Genomic DNA, 20,502 nt, shown 5'->3' on the forward strand with positions numbered 1-20,502 from the left:
CGGTAGGGTAGAAGCAGCACCTTTGTGTATCATTGTAAATTGCCACAGAGTCTTTAGGGAGAAGAACTTTCCCACAGTAGGTATATTGATAATCTACTATGATACTAGATGCTCTGTTGACTGGCCATATAGGTAGAGATCATTTGTGACAACTTGCTGTCACAGTTGTTCTAAATAGGGGTTAGTTTTTGTGGTGAAATAAGAGGTGAATAGAAATTTTAAAAAATTTTCTGTTTACATGTTATCATTATGTTTTGAGAAAGAGGTTTAGAAGTAGTAAACTTGCTTTGACTATGATAGAAACACCATCAGGTTTAAAATATAAGACATAGCTATACCTTTAAAAAATCCTTAAAGAAAAAAAAATCCCAGATTAGGGGAGTATAAAGTTATTTGGTTAAAAAATAATATTTATTTTTAAAAGTCTTCCCATTATACATTCAGTCCTTTTAGTTTGTATTTATTATGGATTTTACTTTAAGGTTATTGTTGGTTTTGTTTGTGTTTGTGTGGGAGGGTGGTGAATGTTACTTAATTTTTCTAACCTGAAGTGTTTCTGTGGATCTTTTCAGTAGTGTGTGATTTTCAGATATAGGGCTCCAAAGACTGGGCATGTGTCTAGTTGTCATTTTTCTCTCACATTATAAATGCCAACTATATGGCGAAGAGAGGAATCTAGGTAAGAAATATGCAGTGATAGTAACCTGTTTATTCTTAAAAGACTAATAACATTATTTGTATTTTTAGGAAAGAGTATCTGTCATTTGACAGTGATCAGTTGTCACACTTGATTCTGGTAAGAATCATTTTTCTTTTGATTCTTAAAAATTTGACTAGGCTTAATTTACCAATCTGGCTTTTAACTCTTGGGTTGTGTAGATTTCAAGGAGGTTGAAATATAAATATTCTTACCAAATGTTCCAGTTAACAGAGCACTTAATTTGCAGCTTTTGGTTACAAGAACTTATTTATGAAAACACTTTCTTGAATTTGTGATCCAAAGTTTTTCTCCCAGTAAGACATATTATAAAACTGCAAATATATATTTGAAAATAATTTGGATGGTGGGAGTGGGACAGCTGACTGTATAGGCACAGTAAACTAATGAAGACTCCACAAGTAAATATACAGGTTGTCTTTAAGCTGTGTATGAAAAACTTCCTGGTTGTGAAATGTATTCTTTATTTTAAAATTCAGGATTCTTATAGCAAGATACGTGATTTGAATGCCAACACTGAATCAGAAATGCCAGGAGATCAAAGTGTTGGAGTTCAAGGAGAAGCAGCATGTGTCCAAATTCCACATTTAGATCTGAAAAATATTTCTGATGGTGATAAATGGGAAGGTAATTTTACCCACACATATTATTTTCCTAATAATGTTCTTTGTAACTGAAATTGCCCAAAGCAGTAATGAGATTACTGCCCTTTTCTGGACAACCTTACTGATTTTGATTTTCTGGGTTTTTTTTTGTTGTTGTTGTTGTTGTTTTTTGTTTTTTTGTTTTTGTTTTTCCTTTCATATAAGAGTGAGTGGATGTTTTTACTCAAATGCACTAATGAAATTATGGGGTAACTATCTCTTAATGTTTTATCTGATCCATTAGCTTTGAAGATGGGTGTTAGAACTGACTGAAGAAACAGTCACCAGGATAGGCGTTTGTTAATTGTTAAACTAGGTGATATTGACTAGTTTTTGAAAGTCCAGTATGTTAGTAGTTAGGGATCTTATCCCTGTAAAGAGGAGGCTTGCCCTGACTGGTGTGGCTCAGTTGGTTGGGTTTGATCACTGGTTGGGGTGTGAATTAGAGGCAACTGATAGATGTTTCTCTCCGTCTTTCTCCCTTGCTTCCCTTATAAGCAAACAAAAAACAAACAGTTTAAAGAGGGGCGCTTATATATAGGTACCTCTTCTTTATGATCATCAAGAATAGTTTTTTAAAAAATAATCTTCAGGGGCATTTCTATGCAAATACTATACCATATCCCAGTATTAGGTTATATTATGAAGTTTGGGAGTAGGGTCCTAGCAGTCGTGACAGAGGAGAGAAGTTTGAATTTAAATTTAAAAAGCAAGACACATGGGTATTTGTATTTATCAAAGCTCAGCAAATGTGTACTTGAAACTTGGATTTCATAATACGTGTTTTCATTTTTATCAAAAGAAGCAAAAGCTAAATAAATATCGAACTCCAGGGATGGATTTGCATGCTGAAGTATTTACGGGGAAGTGTGCTATCTGCATTTTACTTCAAAATTCAAGAAAAAATAAGATGGTTAATGGGATAGATAAGCGTTATAAAACAAGTATAATCAGATGTCAGTGGTAGAATCTAGGTAATTGACATATGGATGTTCAGTGTAAAATTTTTTAAATTTGGCTGTGTATTTGTAAATTTTCAAATGAAGTGTTGGGGTGGGGAATGGAAGCAAGCAACAAATTTGACCCAGGAGACCTGTTGGATCATACACTTTCCTTGATAATGAGACCACTCGGGAATCTTAAATAAAGTTACATACTTGTGCACTTGGATGAAGGTCCCTTGGTTATCTTACCTTTGGGAAATTAGCGAAAGCCTTACCGTGACAGTGGCAAGAGGAGCTGCAGTGCCACTACCACAGACTCCTTTTGCCACCTCAAGTCTACTCACCTGATCACAGTTAGAGTGTTTTTATATATCAATATTTATTTTTAAGATATAGCCAATTTTTAAAATCCCAAGTCATTGTCTGTGCCAGCCTTTACTGCTGTCTTCTCTTTCCCCCTGTATTTTTGTCTAGATGTTTGGCATGCCCAGTGGAATATTATGTGTCTTCAACTAGTACACAAATAAAGAAGTTGTCTTTCATTTACTTTGTTCTGGGTTATTCAGGACGTTTAGAATTCATAAAGATGCTCACCAGAGTTAGGAGATATGTTATCCTAGCAGCAGTGAAGGTCAACGGCCCTCGTAGTCATTAATCCTGGCATAGGTGCTGAAGAGGAGTGGTAGTCAGCAGAGCATCCCTGGAGCAGCAGTAGGAGAGGAGTCTCTGAAAGATGAGGCTGGGATTCTGACAAAGGTCTTACACTTCTTCTCTTGGAGAATGCAGCCCATTGCAATCTTGAAGGTCTAAGCGTTAAGCATAAAAGGGCAGTTTTTCATTATTCGAGGAGATAGGACATTTTCTGTCCAGCTTCAGCTTTCTGGAGACTTCCCCAAAGAGAACCTAATGCTGGTCTCCCTTTTGTTTCTCTGTCAGAATCCACCCCTTATAGCTTGTGGATTGTGATATGGAAGGGAAATAACTATGGACTCCTGATCCCTGATTTTCAGTGTCTGAGCTGCCCTTGTTATCCACCTTGCTCATTAGCTTTGACAGGTTCATACAGGCCTCCTTCTGGCACTTCCAGGAATAGGGGTCAGAGAGCAAAAGATAGTAGATATCTGAGTGAACTTCTTAACCATGAACGCTGTACGTTTGTGCTTGGGAAAGTGCCTGTTAGCAGACCATGATGTTCCTTCCTACTTTGCCAGGAGTACAAAGATTGATTTTCTACAACTAGGAGTTAGGATATTCTAAATAAAAGTCTTTCTTAAGAGGCTGAATTACTTTAGACCCTAGATACCTTGGAGTCAGAGACATGCCTTGTTTGAATGTGACTCTTAATAGAGAAGTAGTGACCCCAGATAGAGGCCTGCCTCTTCCTCTTCTTGTTTGTGGGTTTTCTTTTTTGTATTGTTCACAGTGTAGTCAACAGAATGCAGTTCCCAAGCAGGTAGCACGTATCTACTGCCAGTGAATTTGTAGCAGCTGTTTTGCTTTCAATGGAAGTGGACAACATTTTCCCTTCAGATTCTCTCCTGCTAACTCTTGAATGGAAAACAGTAGAATCTTTTCAAAGTGCAATCAATTGGAATATTTTTCTGTTAAATCAATTATACTGAAAAGCTTCAAATAGTACCACATTAAGTGCCCATTCCTTTAGTTTTATGTTTTGAGTTTTAAGAAAATAGTACTACTTTGATTTTTTTTGCCTTGCTTGCTTAAATGGAAATGTATGTTTGTGTTTGTTTTTAAAGTTTTTGTTAGTAGTAATTTCTTTGAATAAAGTTTTTGAGCTGAATGCCTAACTAGTTTTAGGGAAATGTTTTTGGTATCTTTGGCTTTGTGTTAGATATGTGTATGGTTTGTTCTGACTGTGCTGTGTGTTCACTTTAGTATTTTTTGCCATTTTTTCCATTTTATTAGCGTCATGCCCTATCACTTTTCCCCTCATTGATTTCAAAACAATGCATCTGCAGAGAGATGGGGAGGGTAAGTATGGTTCACCATAGTTTAGTTTTTTTTTTGCCTTTTTATGGTTCACTTTGTTTGCCTTTTTTATTAGCCCTTCTCCTGCTGTCCCCATGTAGTAGGAAAACTGATCTGGGTTAAAAATGGTACCCAGAAGAAATTGTTCCTGTTACTTTTCTCTTTTCTTAAAATAGGAGATTTCTCAAAAAATGTTTATTAGTTATTTGCTGGGAAGCAGGTACAAGGGTTGTTCTAAAAGTCACTTTATTGCTGGGTTTATTGTGGGATTGCACGCTTCGTACCCAATTTTTAGTTATTAGGTTGCTCTTGGTTTTAAAAATAACTAAATTACGTTTTTATTACCCTGAAAAAAAATGTAATCTTTAAATTGCTAATGCATAAAGTAAAAAACTAAATTACTAAAGTAGCAACCTTAGCTGTTAATGTGAAGAAAAAGAAAACATTATTCTTGGTTTTTGACACTGTCAAGCCATATTTGCATCTCAAAATACCTAACTCATTTTCATTATTGTTAATAGATGTAGCATCAAAGTTTTAAATTATAGTTATAAATAAAGTTAATGTGAAGAAGGAAAAGTGAAAAGTGTTTCCCCTCCCCCCCCCAGATTCCAGCAGTACTTGAAGTTAATTTATATTTGGAGTATACTTGTGGACTGTGTATTTATCTCTATGTGTTATGTATGTAATTAAACCTTAGTGTACAAATATATTAAATATATCAACATGGTTTTATTTGAGAACATACAGAATAACCAATAAAATAAATGTGCTTAAGAAAGACTAGTGCTATTAAATTATGTATTTATAATACTGTTGGGTGTTTAGTTATTAAAATGTATATTATGCATAGGAATCTTGCAACAAAAAATAACCACCAAAGTTTAATGTTAGAGGCCAGTTGCTGCTAGGTGAGTTAGCTACTCGTTTGGAAATGTTAGAATTTTTTTGGAATTAGAGAATTTCATTTGGTGAGTGTTCTTTATAGCTTCCATTTCTTAGCATAACCATTTGACGGTAAGGAGCAATTTATTCACCTGGCAGCATTTGGCTAAGTTAAATTCCTAACTAAGGACTTTTGAGTGTTTTTAAATGAAGACTTTTCCTACTTGAAAAATAACATTTGATATAATTTTAAAGAGCTTGACAGTGTCCTTTCCTGCTTTGTGACTGAGTTCAGAAATTTAAATGGAACTCTGGGCTGAAAAATGAAACTCAGGCAATTTTAAACTATTGTAGGTTTCATAAAGATCCTAGTATCCTTTCCTTTTTGTTTTTTAAAGTATCATAAATATTATATGAACTACCACATAATGATATAATTTAAAGAACATATAGCTGATATTGTGTGACTTTCTCTCCACGTGGAAACCAGAGACCCATGGTATTATTCTTTGTGTTTGTTTTACAGAGCCGTTTCCTGCTTTTAAGTCTTGGCAGGAAGACTCTGAGTCTGGAGAAGCTCAGCTCTCTCCACAAGCTGGAAGAATGAATCATCACCCCCTGGAAGACGACTGTCCTCCAGTGTTATCACACCGTAGTTTAGATTTTGGGCAAAGCCAGCGTTTCCTACATGATCCAGAAATGCTGGCTTCCTCATCTAAAGCACTTTCTTTTGCTAGGTATATGAGTTTGTGTGTACTTGTGAGAGGTGATTCCTATTATGTACTCAGATCCTTTGAGAGATTTAATCCTCTAGACGTGTTGTTCAGAGCTCTCTCTCCTGTTTCATAAAACACATTTTTGTAACTTTTAATATTTTGGATCCCTAAACTCTGGGTTCATTGAGGTATATACTGTTTGGGATTTGCTCTCTAATAGAAATTTTCTCAGGGTGTATTTGTTCATTTAATTATTCATGATTGAAATACTGAACTCTGGAAGAGAAGCAGCAAGTAGAGCTTACCTTAATTGATTCTTAATGTCAAAAGCTTCCCTTTGCCATTGGAACACAGAGAGAGGTCTGAGCTGCTTAGGTATCATTGTGTTTTTTTTGCCTTTGCCCAAACAACTTCCGAATGATTCCCAGTTGTTTTCATCAACATTTGTCTTAGCTAATTTTGTGGCCTGTAACATTATAGTATAAGTTTCTTCTTTATGACTTTTTTAGTGTTAGGGATATACGTCTTGGTAATAGTGTCATGTTAAATTAGGGCAATAAGAGATAAGGTGTTGGTAACTTGGAAATTTAACACATAGTGTTTGCCTCTTACTTTGATTCAGGATTCGAAGATCATCCTTTAGTTCAAAAGATGAAAAAAGAGAAGACAGAACACCCTATCAGTTGGTCAAAAAACTTCAGAAAAAAATCAGACAATTTGAAGAACAATTTGAAAGGGAAAGAAATAGCAAGGTAAGTTTGTAGCATTACCAGCACGATGTAGATCTGTTGGAACTGAGAGGAGATTCTTTGGAGAGCATTCCTTAGTCCCTCTCTTTCCTGGGGGAGAGAGCGAATCTGAGATGCCCAGGAAGTAGTGATCATGCAGATCTCAGATTCTGTAGATCCTTAGCCTTCTGATTTCCATGCCCGTGTTCTTACCATTGTATCTTTGTTTCCCTTGTCAAAACAGCTTGTAGAATTTTTAAAGTGAATACTTTACATTGACAAATCATGTTAATGCTACTTCTGCCCCCCCTCAAAAACCAAAGTACCAAGGGCAAGAGGTGGAGAAAAGAGTTAAATTTCATAATTTTAAATAATAATATTAAATATAGTAGTAAATGTAAAATGTAATAACAAATAATTTAAATTTAATAACAAGTTTAAGCTAATAATTTAATCATTAGACTGAAGTGGAAAGAGTCCTATACAGGCAGTCAGATCCATATTCAAATCTGGGTTCTGCCAGTTGCTAAATCTTACTCTGAGAGCTTTACTTAATATCCTGTCTTAATATCTACTTAAGGTAAGACGAAAATGAGGATTTAGTGAAATCTCTGCTGTGGAAACTGTAAAATATGACTGACATAAATTAACATAACTATTGCTTATCACAAAGGTGTCAGTGATTCTGTTCCTTAATTTTGCAGCCTTCCTACAGTGATATTGCAGCTAATCCAAAGGTATTAAAATGGATGACAGAGCTTACCAAACTGCGGAAGCAAATTAAAGGTATAAAATATACCATTCTTGTAATACATTTTTATTTTAAAAATATTCTTCATAATATCTATTAAAATTATAACTTTAAATCTTGAACAGCTGTTCACCAAGGAAATTTTCTTATTAGTAATGGGGAGTTGTGGAACTGTATTATATTCTTCCAAATGTGTTTTCTTTGTCTCATTTCTATTTCTTTTTCTTTCCTCTGTTTTAATTAGTAGTATTCATTTGAAAGGTACCCTAGATTGTATTGTTGATATTATGAAATTTTATCTGAAATATATTTCAGATATTAAGCAGTTTTGATTTTTGTTAAGAATATCTAATCATAATAAACTGTTTATACTACAAAGACTAAATAGTAAGTCTTTATGAATCAAAAACTAGGTATTGCGTTACTGTATGTTAATTCAGTATAGCAGTTGCTAAGGTATGATTACTTAATGTGTGTTTAGTGAGCATTTTTTGAAATAATTAATACTTAAAAAATTTATCTGTACCAAGTATGGGTTTATAAGCTGGAGTGTCATATTTTGGTTTATTCATTTGAATTCAACCAAATTTTTAGTGTCTTTATAAAGTATTTGTAGACATAAAAGTTTCTAACAGTGAACAAAACAGTATCTATATTGTCATTGAGTTTATATTCTTGTAGTTAAGGTCTCTTATCTTTAGAATTGTTTCCTACAGCTCTGTTAAACATTTCCATGTTTAATGTCAGTTTCCAAGCAAATTGGCATAAAAACAAAGAAAGTTGATTTCCAGTTAACTTTTCAATATTTTCCACTCTTAATTGTCCTGTAGTCCATTTTCTTCATAGCAGCCAGAATTATTTTAAAAATGGTTACTACCTTGTTCAAAGCCCTTCAGTGGGCTTTCCGTCCGACTTAAAATAAGGTCCACGTTTCTTGCCATGACTTTCAAGGTCTTGCATACTCTGCCCTTAGCTCATTTTATCACTTTCTCATTTTCTGTTCTTTAAACATGCCACACTTTAGAGCCTGTGCATTCTCTGTTGCCTCAGGGAGGAATGTTTGTCCCCTAAATCTTCTACACTAGGATCATCCCCTTATTTTGTGTTCAACTAGGATGTCACTATCTCAGAAAGGCCTTCATTGTCAATTCCATCCACAAACACAACTCTGTTCCTATTAGCACTGTGTAACATCCTGTCTTATCTTCTTTATAGTACTTAGCACTCTTTGAAATTATTTTGTTTATGAATTTGATTACTTGCTTTTTGTTTTTACTTCCCTGGATTATATGCTCCATGAAAATAAGGACTATGTTTGTTTCTCCAATGCTTATCGCAGCATCCTACTTTATAGTAAGCTTTCTATGAATATTTGTTGAATGAATAGTATAGCTCTCTTGATACACACACACTCATACATACATATATACATATACATATATATACACATACATATATACATATACATATATATATATATATATGTGTATATATATATAAAATTTAAGTATTTCATGTAGCCTGGAATTATCTGAGCCGGTGTGCTGTTAAATGTATATTTTTCTGTTGTATATCTTGTTTACTGCTTACTCTTTTGACCTAGTTGCATTTTAGCTAAAATTACTGATCTGTCCTCTTGGTTCTGACAGATGCAAAACATAGAAGCTCTGATGGAGAATTTGTACCTCAGACACGTCCACGTAGTAACACTCTTCCCAAGAGCTTTGGCTCTTCTCTAGACCATGAAGATGAAGAGAATGAAGATGAATCCAGGGTCATTCATAAGGAGAAGAAGCCATCTAAGGAAGCAACACTTGAGCTTATTCTGAAAAGACTGAAAGAAAAACGTGTTGAGAGATGTCTTCCAGAAGATATCAAAGTAATCTTGAGCTATGGTGTTTGTATAGACTATCCTTTAGAGTTCCTGAAATGAAGTAATTACCACCAGTGGTATAGAGATATCTAGGTAGTCAGAGTGGCCTGAGTCTACTTCCCAAGTTTGCAGATAGAGAAACTTGTTTTTATTGGCACATCAGAAATGCCCTGTCATTCAGGGACTGAGTCACAATGATAAGACTAAAAATACTAGAACACTGATCTGTTGTTCATTTATATTGGAGGCAGTTGGTGAGATGAGTGCATAAAGAGCATGAAAAGAGCCTCAGTTTGAATTCTGACTCTGTGTTTTTTTTTTCATTGTTCAAATACATTTGTCTCCATATTCTCGCCACCACTTTCCCTGGCCCCACCCACTGCCACCTCCCACCCTCCATCCTTCCCCACTTTGGCTTTGTCTATGGGTCCTTTATACATGTTCCTTGATTTGACCCTTCCCCTTCTTTTCCTTGTTACCACCCTCCCTCCCTCCCTCCTTCCCTCCTTGTCTCCCTCCCTCTTGTTACTGTTTGTTTGTTTTTTCCTTCAGTGTTGCTGGGTATATTTTTCTTGCTCGTTTCTTTTGTTGATTAGGTTCCACTTATAGGTGAGATCATATGGTATTTGTCTTTAACCCCCTGGCTTATTTCGCTTAGCATAATGTTCTTCATTTCCATCTATGCTGTGGTGAAGGGTAGTAGCTCTTTCTTTCTTTCTGCTGTGTAGTATTTCATTGTCTAAATGTACCATAGTTTTTTGATCCACTCATTTATTGAAGAGCACTTAGGTTGCTTCTAGCACTTGACTGTTGTAAAATGTGCTGCTGTGAACATCGGGGTGCATAGGTTCTTTTGAATTGGTGTTTTGGGATTCTTAGGGTATAATCCCAGCAGTAGTTAAACATACTGAATTCTCAGTTCATGCCTGGCCCTGACTGGTTATAGTAGGTGCACTCTGCCACTGAGTCCCTTTGACAGCCCTATGACTCACATGGATGTGTGCTTATGTCCATTGAATACTAACACAATTAAATGAATGCATTTTTTTAAAGAACTGTTACTCACTAAAGTCTGTGCCTTGGGCAGTACTGCTCAAAGCACTTGGCAGCCCAAGTCATTTACTAGATGAGATTTGTTGGGCGAATACAGAGGTGGATGGTCTCAAGTGAACTTTCATCTAGGCAGCGATGAGTCCTGATACGATTCCTTCCCTGACAACAGAGTACAGCTCTCTCATGATCTAAATATTGGAGTCTCTTTCCTCTGATAAGAGCTGGATTAGAAATTCTAATTGCTCCTTTCATCCAACTTTTCTTGTTTTTTAATTTTGTGTTAGACCCACCCCCTCCCCAGTTCCTTGGAGTGATTTTGATTGGATTAGCTTTATATTTGTTTTACATTAGCTTTTTCACATTCATTATCCTAGGTTTAAGGTTCAGGCTTGAGGTTGAAATTACAGTGTTTTACATAGTCTGCACCCAGGTGTCCTCTACTGAACATACATAAAGTGATATTTGTTAGAGGAAAATGTTATCCAGGGAAAAAAAAATTTTTTTTAACCTCTGATTTCACTCTGGTGAGAGACAGGATAGATAGTATTATCTAGTTCTGAAATTAAGTACAGTTTATTTAGGCGTTAAAGGGTAGTCTGTGGAACACTGGTTCACTGAGATGTAGATGTTAAAACATCCTGTGGAACAAAGTAGAGGAATGTTCTATGTGCAAATAAATTTGGGGTGTCCTGCCTACTCTAGTATCATTAGAGTACTAAAAGTCATGCGAAGAGTATTGCAGTAAAAAGAAAATGTCAGATGAGGTCATAGAATAAAAGTTTAAGGTCACAAGTTGACATTGCCTTTTTTCACGTTCTTTCCACTGTACTGTTGCCAGATTTTGTTAATAGTTTAGGAGAAATAATGTATTATGAGACGTGTGTGCGCGCGCGCGCGCACGCGCGTGCATAGGCATACAGAATTATAGTTACAATGTTGATTAAAGACTCTGCAAAATTAAATAAAATAATAGACATTTATGTGTGCCTTTACAACATATTAACTCAGTAGAGGCCTATGAGGTAGGGTGAAGTTTCTCCTTTTAGAGATTAGGATAGTGAACAAAAAGAGGTTAAGTAACTTACCTAAGGACACTAAGCTGGTATTCATAACTTACTCAGATAAAAGAAAAATCGAGCCACCAAAGAGGATTGGTATTTAAATATTAGAAGACCAGATTCTCCAGGTGACTGAAAATGTAGCCTGCAAGCCCACAAGCAAAGGATCTATTCTTACTGGCCTAGACTAGAGTGGTGGTGGGCTGCCCTTTCAACCCGATTATTTACATTGTGAGTGTGAGGACAGTAATGAAGGTGCCAATGAGAGTGTTTTTTTTCCCCCTTAGAAAATGACAAAAGATCACTTGGCAGAAGAGAAAACATCTCTCCAGAAAAGTCTTCTTTATTACGAAAGTCAGCATGGAAGGCCGGTAATGTCTCTCTTGTTAAAAAAAGACTTTTTATCTTAAAAAACAGCACGGATCACTTTTGTGGCCCACATCTTCAGAGCTATTTCATAGAGCATTGTTTCCTCCATTTGGGAGATTGCCTATTTATTTAAAATACCTTTTTAAAATTGAGGAGAAAGTCATATTGCTACTGTTTTGGACATCTTAGGTTTCTAACAACTAGTTAATTTCCATTTTTTTGCTTCAGGTGACCAAGGAAGAAAGGCACATTGTTAAACCTCTCTATGATAGATACAGACTTGTAAAACAGATGTTAACAAGAGCTAGCATCACTCCTGTCCTTGTAAGTAAACATGCAAGTGTTTATCTAGTTAATTTTACTAAGACTTACTCTTAAAAAATTGTGGTAGTATAGGGGAGAAAGACACAGCCATGGTAACATGAATTGTATATGTAAGGGTAAGTTACTATTTTCAAAAGAACAGGAAATTAATAAGTGCCCATTATTATCTCCCAGTCATTTTTATAAAACATTTTTAGGTATGATTATGTCGTTAAATCCTGGCAAGTCACAAGAGGAAATAGAAGGAAGTCTATCTCATTTCACAGATGATGAAACTAAAGTTCAGTAGTGATATGCCCAGAGTCACCTACTTTGTGGAATTAAAAAAACCTGTATTTCAAACTCTTGCCTGGCTTTCCATTTAAATTCATGTCTTTGAAATTACATTAGTTTTGTGATGGCCGTCATGATTATATTTACTTATTTGCACAGTAATATCAACTGATTTTTTTCAAGTTTATATTTTTAAATGAAAAAGCCCTTTAAAATAATATTCATTTTCGTGTATATTTTTAGAGAAAAATGAAACTCTGATACAAATGTACAAATTAAGTGCTGTCCCCAAAATAAGCATTGGATAGTGTGGCTCTAGACTGCTTTCAGGCTCAAGTGAAAAATGGCATGTAGCCCATTTTGCATCATCTCATAGGAATTACGGGAACTTGGAAGGCTCTGTAGGCTTGCAGTCCATTTTTATGTGGATAATCACTTGCATGGGGGTTTGTTTCCTTTAGGCTTTCACCACCTGACTACTCATTAGAAGGGTTTCGTTGGCCTGAGGATATAAACTGAATCCTTTTTATGTGGCCATTTTTTTAGTTGGTCATCTCAGTTTTCTATGAACAAGGAAAAAAGTCTGTATAGTTTATATTCTTTGCACATAAACGTTTATTTAACACAGATTTTATCATTTGATGACAAGGTAGTTTTGTGTGTCACTGACATTTCCATAATTCCATAATAGTATATATAGTCTTTGAAGTTATAAAAAACATTTTTTAAATCTACAGGTTTGCTTTTAAAAACTGAGTCTTTAGGAAGCATTTCTAGATCTTAAAGACTCTTAAATATGACTGTCATAAAAAGAAATTCACAATCAAAAAATTAAGCTAAGACAATTCAGTAGGAAAGATTAGTTTTTTCAATAAACGTTCAGACAGCTGGATATCCACATTTAAAAAAAAGATAAATTTAGACTCTTACCTCACGCAAAATTTATCTTTAAATGGATTATAGACCTAAATGTAAGAGCTGAAACTAAACCTCTTAGGAAATAGAGGAAAATCTTTTTGACTTTGGATTGGGCAGTGTTTTCTTGGCTGTGACACCGAAATGATAATGACAAAAGAAAAACTTATGGGACTTTATGAAAATTAAAAACTTTTGTGCATCAAAGGACACTTAACAAGAAAAGGCAGCCTGCAAAATGTTTGCAAATCATGTATCTGATAAGGGACTGCATACAGAATATATAAAGAGCTCTTTAATTCAATAAGACAAATAACCCACTTTAAAAAATGGCAAAGGATTTGAATGGATATTTCACCAGAGAAGATATATAAAAGACCATTAAGCATATGAAAAGATGTTCAGTCATTATTCATTAAGAAATGCAGATAAAAACCACATTCAGATACTACTTTATATCTCCACTAGTTTAATAAAAAAGGACAGGTAATAACAGTCAATGCTGGTGGGAATAATAAAATAGTGCAGCCACTTTGAAAAACAGTTTCACAGTTTTGCAAAAGGTTAAAACAGAGTTATCATACGACCTAGAAATTCTCCTAGGTCTATACACCCAAGAGAACTGAAAACATGTCTGTACAAAAATTTTTACACAAATGTGAATAGCCGCATTGTTTGTAAGAGCCAAAATGTAGAAACAACCCAAATGTCCAGTGACTTCAGGATAAACAAAAGTAGTGTATCCATTTTGTGGAATATTACTCAGCCATAAAAAGGAACAAAGTACTCATACATTCTATAACATGGATGAATGTTGAAAAAATATTTATGCAAAATGAAAGAAGCCAGACACAAAAGGCCATATATTGTATGATTCCATTTATGTGAAATATCTAGAATAGGCCAGACCATAGATAAAGAAAGTAGGTTAGTGTTTCCCAAGGGTTGGTGGGAGAGAGCACATGAACACCAGTTGATATAAAGGGTTTTTTTGGCGAGGGTGGGGTGATGAAATGTTCTGGAATTAGATAGCAGTGATAGTTGTACAACTTGTGAATGTACTGAAACTCACTAAATTTTTTAAAAGAGTGAAATTTATGGTATGCGAACTGTATCTCAGTGAAGCTGTTACTTTTTAAAAAGGAGTTTATTGTAGTCCTCAGACCAAAATGGTTGACAGCTATTGTTAAAAAATGAAATGCTTCCTCTTAAATTCATGCTTTCTCTCATTTAGAATTTGAAAAATATTTTCTGAATGAGCTTGTTTAGAATTATTTTGGCATAAAATGTCATTTTCACTTTTGTGTACACTTACCTTATTTTGCTGTGTATAATGAATTCCTGTGTATAATGTGCACCCAAGTTTTTGGCCCAAACTTTCAGGGGAAAAAATCTTTTAATTTTTTAATTCAATTTTTAATTTATATTTAGAAACAGAACTGATTATTGTATTCTAGGGTATTATTTTGCATATGGATATTGTTATTGCTTTCTAGAGTTATTCTTTCAATGCTTAGTATAAATAAAAAAGTTAAAAACATTGATATAGATGCAAATTAGTACTACCCATGTATAATGTGCATCTTAATTTTTCCCTCAAATATTTGGGCAATAAAAGTGTGGATTATACATGGCTAAATATGGTAACTAAAAAATATATGTAAGAAAAAAATTTTTACCCAGAAATTCCTAAATAATTTAAAGCATAAATGATTAGAATTTTGAAAATAAAGTGTGATATCAGTGAAATGAAGTTTCATTACTTTAAATATTTAAAATGTAAACTATTGTATGTTGATTGTTACAGGGATCTCCATCCATCAAGCGAAGGGGTCAGATGTTACAGCCAATCATAGAAGGAGAAACTGCACATTTTTTTGAAGAAATCAAGGTAATCCTTAAGAGAAACTATTCTTTCATCTCTTTTCTAAAGGAAAAGTTGAAAGTCATGGCCTATTTGATTCTTTGTTTGAATATCTTTTCAGGAAGAAGAAGAAGATGGTGTTAGTCTGTCCCCTGAGTTAACTGATATCTTGAAAACTGCTGTACAGGCACAGTCTTCATTAGAAAACTCAGAATCTGATGTTGAGGAAAATCAAGAGAAACTGGCTCTGGATCTCCGATTGTCAAGTACTCGAGCGGCGTCTATGTATGTAGGCTAGTTTGTGATTTTAGCCTATTTGTATAATAAAACTTACGTGTCAGGAAGTTAAATGTTAAGCCCTGACCGGTGTGACTTGGTTAGTTGGGCAGCGTCCCGCAAAGCGAAAGGTCACTGGTTGAATTCCTGATCAGGGCACATGCCTGGGTTGCAGGCCAGGTCCCAGGTTGGTATGTGTGTGAGAGGCAACTGAACAATGTTTCTTTCTCACACTGATGTTTCTCCCCTCTTTTTCTCCTTCCCTTACCCTTTCTCTAAAAATAAATAAAGTCTTAAAAAAAATTAATGTTAAATAATTGAGCACTTGGATAGAATTAATACAGTGCTCAAGAGGTACCCCCTTTTTTTGTGACTTATAAATACACCTTGCCTAATTCACATTTTTAAAATTAAACTAATATGTTTAGAAAATTTTAAAAACTAAAATTCTATATTTGCTGCATATTGAAGTATAGGAACCAGCTGAGAGTTATCAATTATGTTCTCCATCAGCTTCTTTACCTGATCAGATCTGTCATTCTCAGCCCCAGCTTCACTTTAGGATCACCTGGAAAGTGTTTTTCTATTTTTTAAAGTATTGGCTGCAGAGCTGTACCGGAAGCTATTGTGATTTAGTTGGTCTGGGGTGAAGCTTAAGCATTGGTAAATTTTTAAAAGTTCTCCAGCAGACTTTTGTTTGCAGCCAGGGTTCAAAAACCACTGTTAAAAACATAATGGATCAACAGTGGCCTTTCAAAAATGTTTTCTTCTTATTTCAATTTTAGGCCTGAATTACTGGAACAACTTTGGAAAGCCAGAGCTGAAAAAAAGAAATTACGTAAAACATTACGGGATTTTGAAGAAGCATTTTATCAACAAAATGGAAGGTTTGTTGAACATCACAAAACTGAGTCCTGTCTCTCCTTAAAATCACAAGTGGTTGCATGTTTAATATATAGGAACAGAAATAAGTTGTGCATATAAGGATATTAGCATTGAAAATAAAAATAAAAACATTCTCTTTGTATGTTGAAGCCCTGCTATTAATGGCAAGAAAAGTCAGAGCTAGAGTTAAACAACATCTGACAAAATAATCCAGGGTTGTCCTAGGAAGGCTTGGTTGAGTGGTAACTTAATTTATGTTCTTTTATACTACAGCCTCACCTTTTTGGAAGTGTTTGTGATGTGTTTCTCATTTTAGAAAGGGTCCCATTAACATGAGTTGTATCTTTAGTTAGTTTGGATTCTTACATTGAGACCATTGTTGCTTAGGCTGCATATTGTTCATTCCAGGCTGCATGTTTCCAAGGTGTGTAACACAGTGACAGTCATGTGGCTCCTATAATACAATATGACAAGTTGCCTTTATCTAATTGCGTCATGCACTGTTGACCCAGTGAGACGCTTTTTAAAATAAAAATACATTCTAACACAAAGCGTGGCCAGGAATGAGGCTATCTCAGGTCCAGAAAAGTTTTTCCATGTAACTGGGTGGTCTTACCAGCCAGTGGCTATTTAGTCCTCTATGTAGGTTAACAAAAATGGTTTAAAAAATCTCAAGTACAGGAATGAGTTTTTCAAGTACCTTCTAATTCTTTGTCTTATTGGAAGAAAACTTTTCTTATAATTTTATGTAGGACAGTTTGATGCTTTACCTAGTGATTAATCTGGATTGCATTGAGTCATTAATAATACAAAGTATGGAAACTACTTTGCTTCCACAGGCAAGATGTTTTACTTTTACATCTCAACTCACTGAAGCCACGGTTAATGTAAAAAATGATTCATTGTAGTCCTCTGGCACTTAATATATACTCACAGACCTGAGAGACTCTAGCAATGCATGTCTTACTGAAATGCTACCTTAGTTATCTACAATGATCATTGGTAAGAATAGTATCATTTAATCTGTCAATAGAGAAATTAATCAAAAATAGAAGTGGTTCAGGAATGTTCCTTGGCGGTAGAGGGAATTAGTCTAATACTCTTAAAGAGGAATTTTTAAATTTGAATTTAATATTTGGTAACATTGTCTCACATTAGGACAATTTCCGGGACTTTATTTTCCAGATAATCTCTAGAATATTGCACATTTTATTTTCTCCCCTAGGAATGCCCAGAAAGAGGATCGTGTCCCAGTGCTTGAGGAGTACAGGGAGTACAAGAAAATTAAAGCCAAGCTTAGGCTTCTTGAAGTTCTTATCAGCAAACAAGATTCTTCAAAATCCATATAAAATATGCTCCTTGAAAACATCATAAAATCAGTTGTATTCCCTGAAGCTATCATCGTGTGTACTTGGCTGGTACTTGAGTTCATTTGTCAGGCACTCAGTCTCATTTTGTAACTTGGTTGTGGCACTACTAGAGAAATGGGGGGTAAGTAGACCCTCTCCAGGGAGCACACGTTCCATACTAACCGCAGACTCTCCTCTCCACCTTTAACAAACATCCAGTTTCCTTCATTGTTTTGTACCACAGATACATCCTATTAGCAAAAGACTAGTATTTTATCCTTTCAACTTCAAGAACTTTGGAAGTACAAGCTTTTTGTTATTTCCAACTTTATTATTTTTTTCATTACTGAAGAAAAGAGGAAAATCTTCACATTGAATTCTTCGGTTGCCTTTTTCTTACAGAATGACTGAAAATATGAAAGAAAAGCCTATAAATGTGCACATATGCAACTATGTTCTATGTTTTCTTAGAAAACCAAAATCAACTGAAATTTCAAGTCCTATTGTGGAACACATTTCTGTTTAATTCCCAAAGTGACACTTTTTCACAGGTAGTATGTTAACAAAATTTTGCAGTTCAGTGGTCACACAGTTCCTGGCTCAAGATAACAAGGTAGACCAAAAAGTGACCTTGCTTTCGTATAGTGAAAACACACTTCACACATAACACAAAGAACTGAATCATACCACATGCTGCCTATGGGATTTGTTACTGTTTTTCTTAGTTACTGTTTATCAGTTGCTGGTGATGTGATTTGTCTGGATCATTTCCTCCATTTTTTCCCCCTACCCACCTCCAGTAATGTGAGAAAATAGCCATGTCAGTGTGTAGGAACTCGGATGGTACTCAGATTTGTGTGTTCAGTCAAATGGGCCTACATTGGCAGAAGAATGATTATGCCTGCAGAAATCTTTCTGAACAAGGGCTATACCACTGCATTTCTATGTATACCTTCAGGGGGTTACATCCTTTTTTTCCTCTTAATCAGCAAAATTCGTAAAGAAAACATCTTTTAAAGGGACCACCTTTTGCCCAGTCACATGCTATTTAAAGCGTCTGGTCACAAGCTGTGTAGTGGTATACCCCTTGTCATATACTGTAAGCATATCTTTTTTTCTTCGGCTTTGCATGGCTTTTTTTCAGGTACTCTCCTGGTATCATTCTGCTAATCATTTTCACAGAATGATGACTCTATTTGTGCTAACGTAACACAACGTTAATAGCATCTTTTGGTCAGGCTTAACCTAAGTATTACTTTTTTTCCTGGTGCTTTTTTGGATTGATGAATGTCTCACTTTGATTGTGCCCATGTTTTGCATGCAGTGACTCATGCATGGTTTTCTTAACAAGTTAACATTAACAATTTGTTCCATACAAAATGGACTTTTGCAACATTTTTTAATAAGATGGGGGAAGCATGAACCTCAGACTTCCGGCTATTACTAAGTAAGCATATGAAGTAGCTTAATAAGTAGCATTTCTAGTACTTCACATTTCACCTGTGTGTGCAATGCCTTTTTTGTGGGGAGGGAATATTCCTTGGTAGTGATCATGTAGTTGGGGAATAAAGCACTAAATCCAGCCTTTTTTGTGTGGTTTCCTTTTGCTACAGCTAGGTTATTTATAAAGTATACCTAGAAAAGTGAAATTGAAAATGCCAAAAGATCACTTTGATTTGAATTCGTCATACAGTGTACATTTAGTTAATTTCTATCAGTGTCCAGACAGGAGTATATCCAAACATCTAATTTAACGTGCACTGTATATTGTTTTATATGAATGTTTTATATACCACATGCAAAAATGTCCATATGCACTATTTAAATGTTTAAATAATATATTCCTTCTTTATAATGCTAAATCTATATGAGTACCATATTTTTATAAGTCAGTGGCCTGACTGGTTTCATTTTAAAATTAACAGCTGCTTCATGATGTTGGTTATTCACTGTTAATGTTTGGCTGTGAATAGAATAGATAAAAGTGGCATGGCAGCACTTACGCTGTGTGACAGTATTGTGTGTCATAGTTGAGCAGTAGGTGGTAGAATTAGGCAGTTTGTGCTAGTTTTACTTTGGTACAAGTAAAAACTGTATATCTATATACAAACAATATATAGATATATATGACCACCAGTATAACTGCATTGCTGTGTCTGGCACTTGATTGTATAGACTTTTATAATAAAAGAACTTTAATGTTCTAAGTCATTGTAAATGTTGTTTGCTTTTTTCCCCCCGCCACTAGATGTTGAAAAAGGAAAAACTTCGAGTGTTCCTGTGTCTAGTGTTCTCAGGCTTTTTTTGAATTACTCCAGCCCAGGACCATTTAGGGGGACCAGAGGGTTAGTAAATTACCTGGCTGGCTACAGCTCTCGAGAGTGGTAAGGCAGGGAAAGGCCATGTTGTTGATTGCCTTGTGGGAATGTAGGGAGAAGGCGCAGAGAGAATGAAGTCAGCATTTCTTATTGCAGTGAATTTTCCCTATTAAAAAAACTTGATTTACAGTCTCTAAGAGAAGAGCTTGGCCTGAAGAAGGTGGGTAGATTTAAAACTTCCTTTATTCAAATTTTAAAATCCAAGGATTATTGAGCAGCAATGTGGAAGTTGAGTACTATTGTCAAATGCTGTTGGCTTGGGCCAAGAGAACAAAAGGTTTTTCTAGGAGGGTTTATGTAACCTCAGGAGTTTCCTTTCACTTTCCAAAATGCCAATTATACATAATTTTCCAACCATCTGACAGAGGCTTTTGCAGTATCCTCATTTACACTTTTCAAACATAACTTCATTTGTATAACCCTGACACTCCTATTTGCTCTTTATTTTTTAAAGTGTATTTTGCTTTTAAAGTAGTTGAGGGAGCGCTTTTGGGACTTTAGATATGTTAC

General features: G+C 35.1%; 1 protein-coding gene across 6 annotated transcripts in view; it reads left to right on the plus strand.

Moving 5' to 3' along the window:
- Positions 1-19,866, plus strand: part of FAM13B (family with sequence similarity 13 member B) — a 76,241-nt gene extending 56,375 nt beyond the window's left edge. For 3 of the 6 annotated variants that reach the window (XM_054568398.1, XM_054568404.1, XM_054568399.1), the window contains 13 exons: positions 748-796; positions 1,198-1,345; positions 4,233-4,298; positions 5,707-5,917; positions 6,519-6,648; positions 7,329-7,410; positions 9,025-9,254; positions 11,647-11,730; positions 11,957-12,052; positions 15,048-15,131; positions 15,226-15,389; positions 16,166-16,267; positions 17,491-19,866. In XM_054568398.1, coding sequence (XP_054424373.1) covers positions 748-796; positions 1,198-1,345; positions 4,233-4,298; positions 5,707-5,917; positions 6,519-6,648; positions 7,329-7,410; positions 9,025-9,254; positions 11,647-11,730; positions 11,957-12,052; positions 15,048-15,131; positions 15,226-15,389; positions 16,166-16,267; positions 17,491-17,614 — 1,570 coding nt within the window. In that variant the 3' untranslated portion in view covers positions 17,615-19,866. The remainder of the gene's footprint in view (positions 1-747; positions 797-1,197; positions 1,346-4,232; positions 4,299-5,706; positions 5,918-6,518; positions 6,649-7,328; positions 7,411-9,024; positions 9,255-11,646; positions 11,731-11,956; positions 12,053-15,047; positions 15,132-15,225; positions 15,390-16,165; positions 16,268-17,490) is intronic. The other 3 variants (XM_054568400.1, XM_054568401.1, XM_054568402.1) reach the window with 3 other exon arrangements.
- The last annotated feature ends 636 nt before the right edge of the window (positions 19,867-20,502 follow it).

This window comes from Pteronotus mesoamericanus, unplaced genomic scaffold (assembly GCF_021234165.1).
Source record: "Pteronotus mesoamericanus isolate MK-2021 breed Mesoamerican mustached bat unplaced genomic scaffold, CSHL_Meso_final contig_2, whole genome shotgun sequence".
NCBI lineage: Eukaryota > Metazoa > Chordata > Mammalia > Chiroptera > Mormoopidae > Pteronotus > Pteronotus mesoamericanus.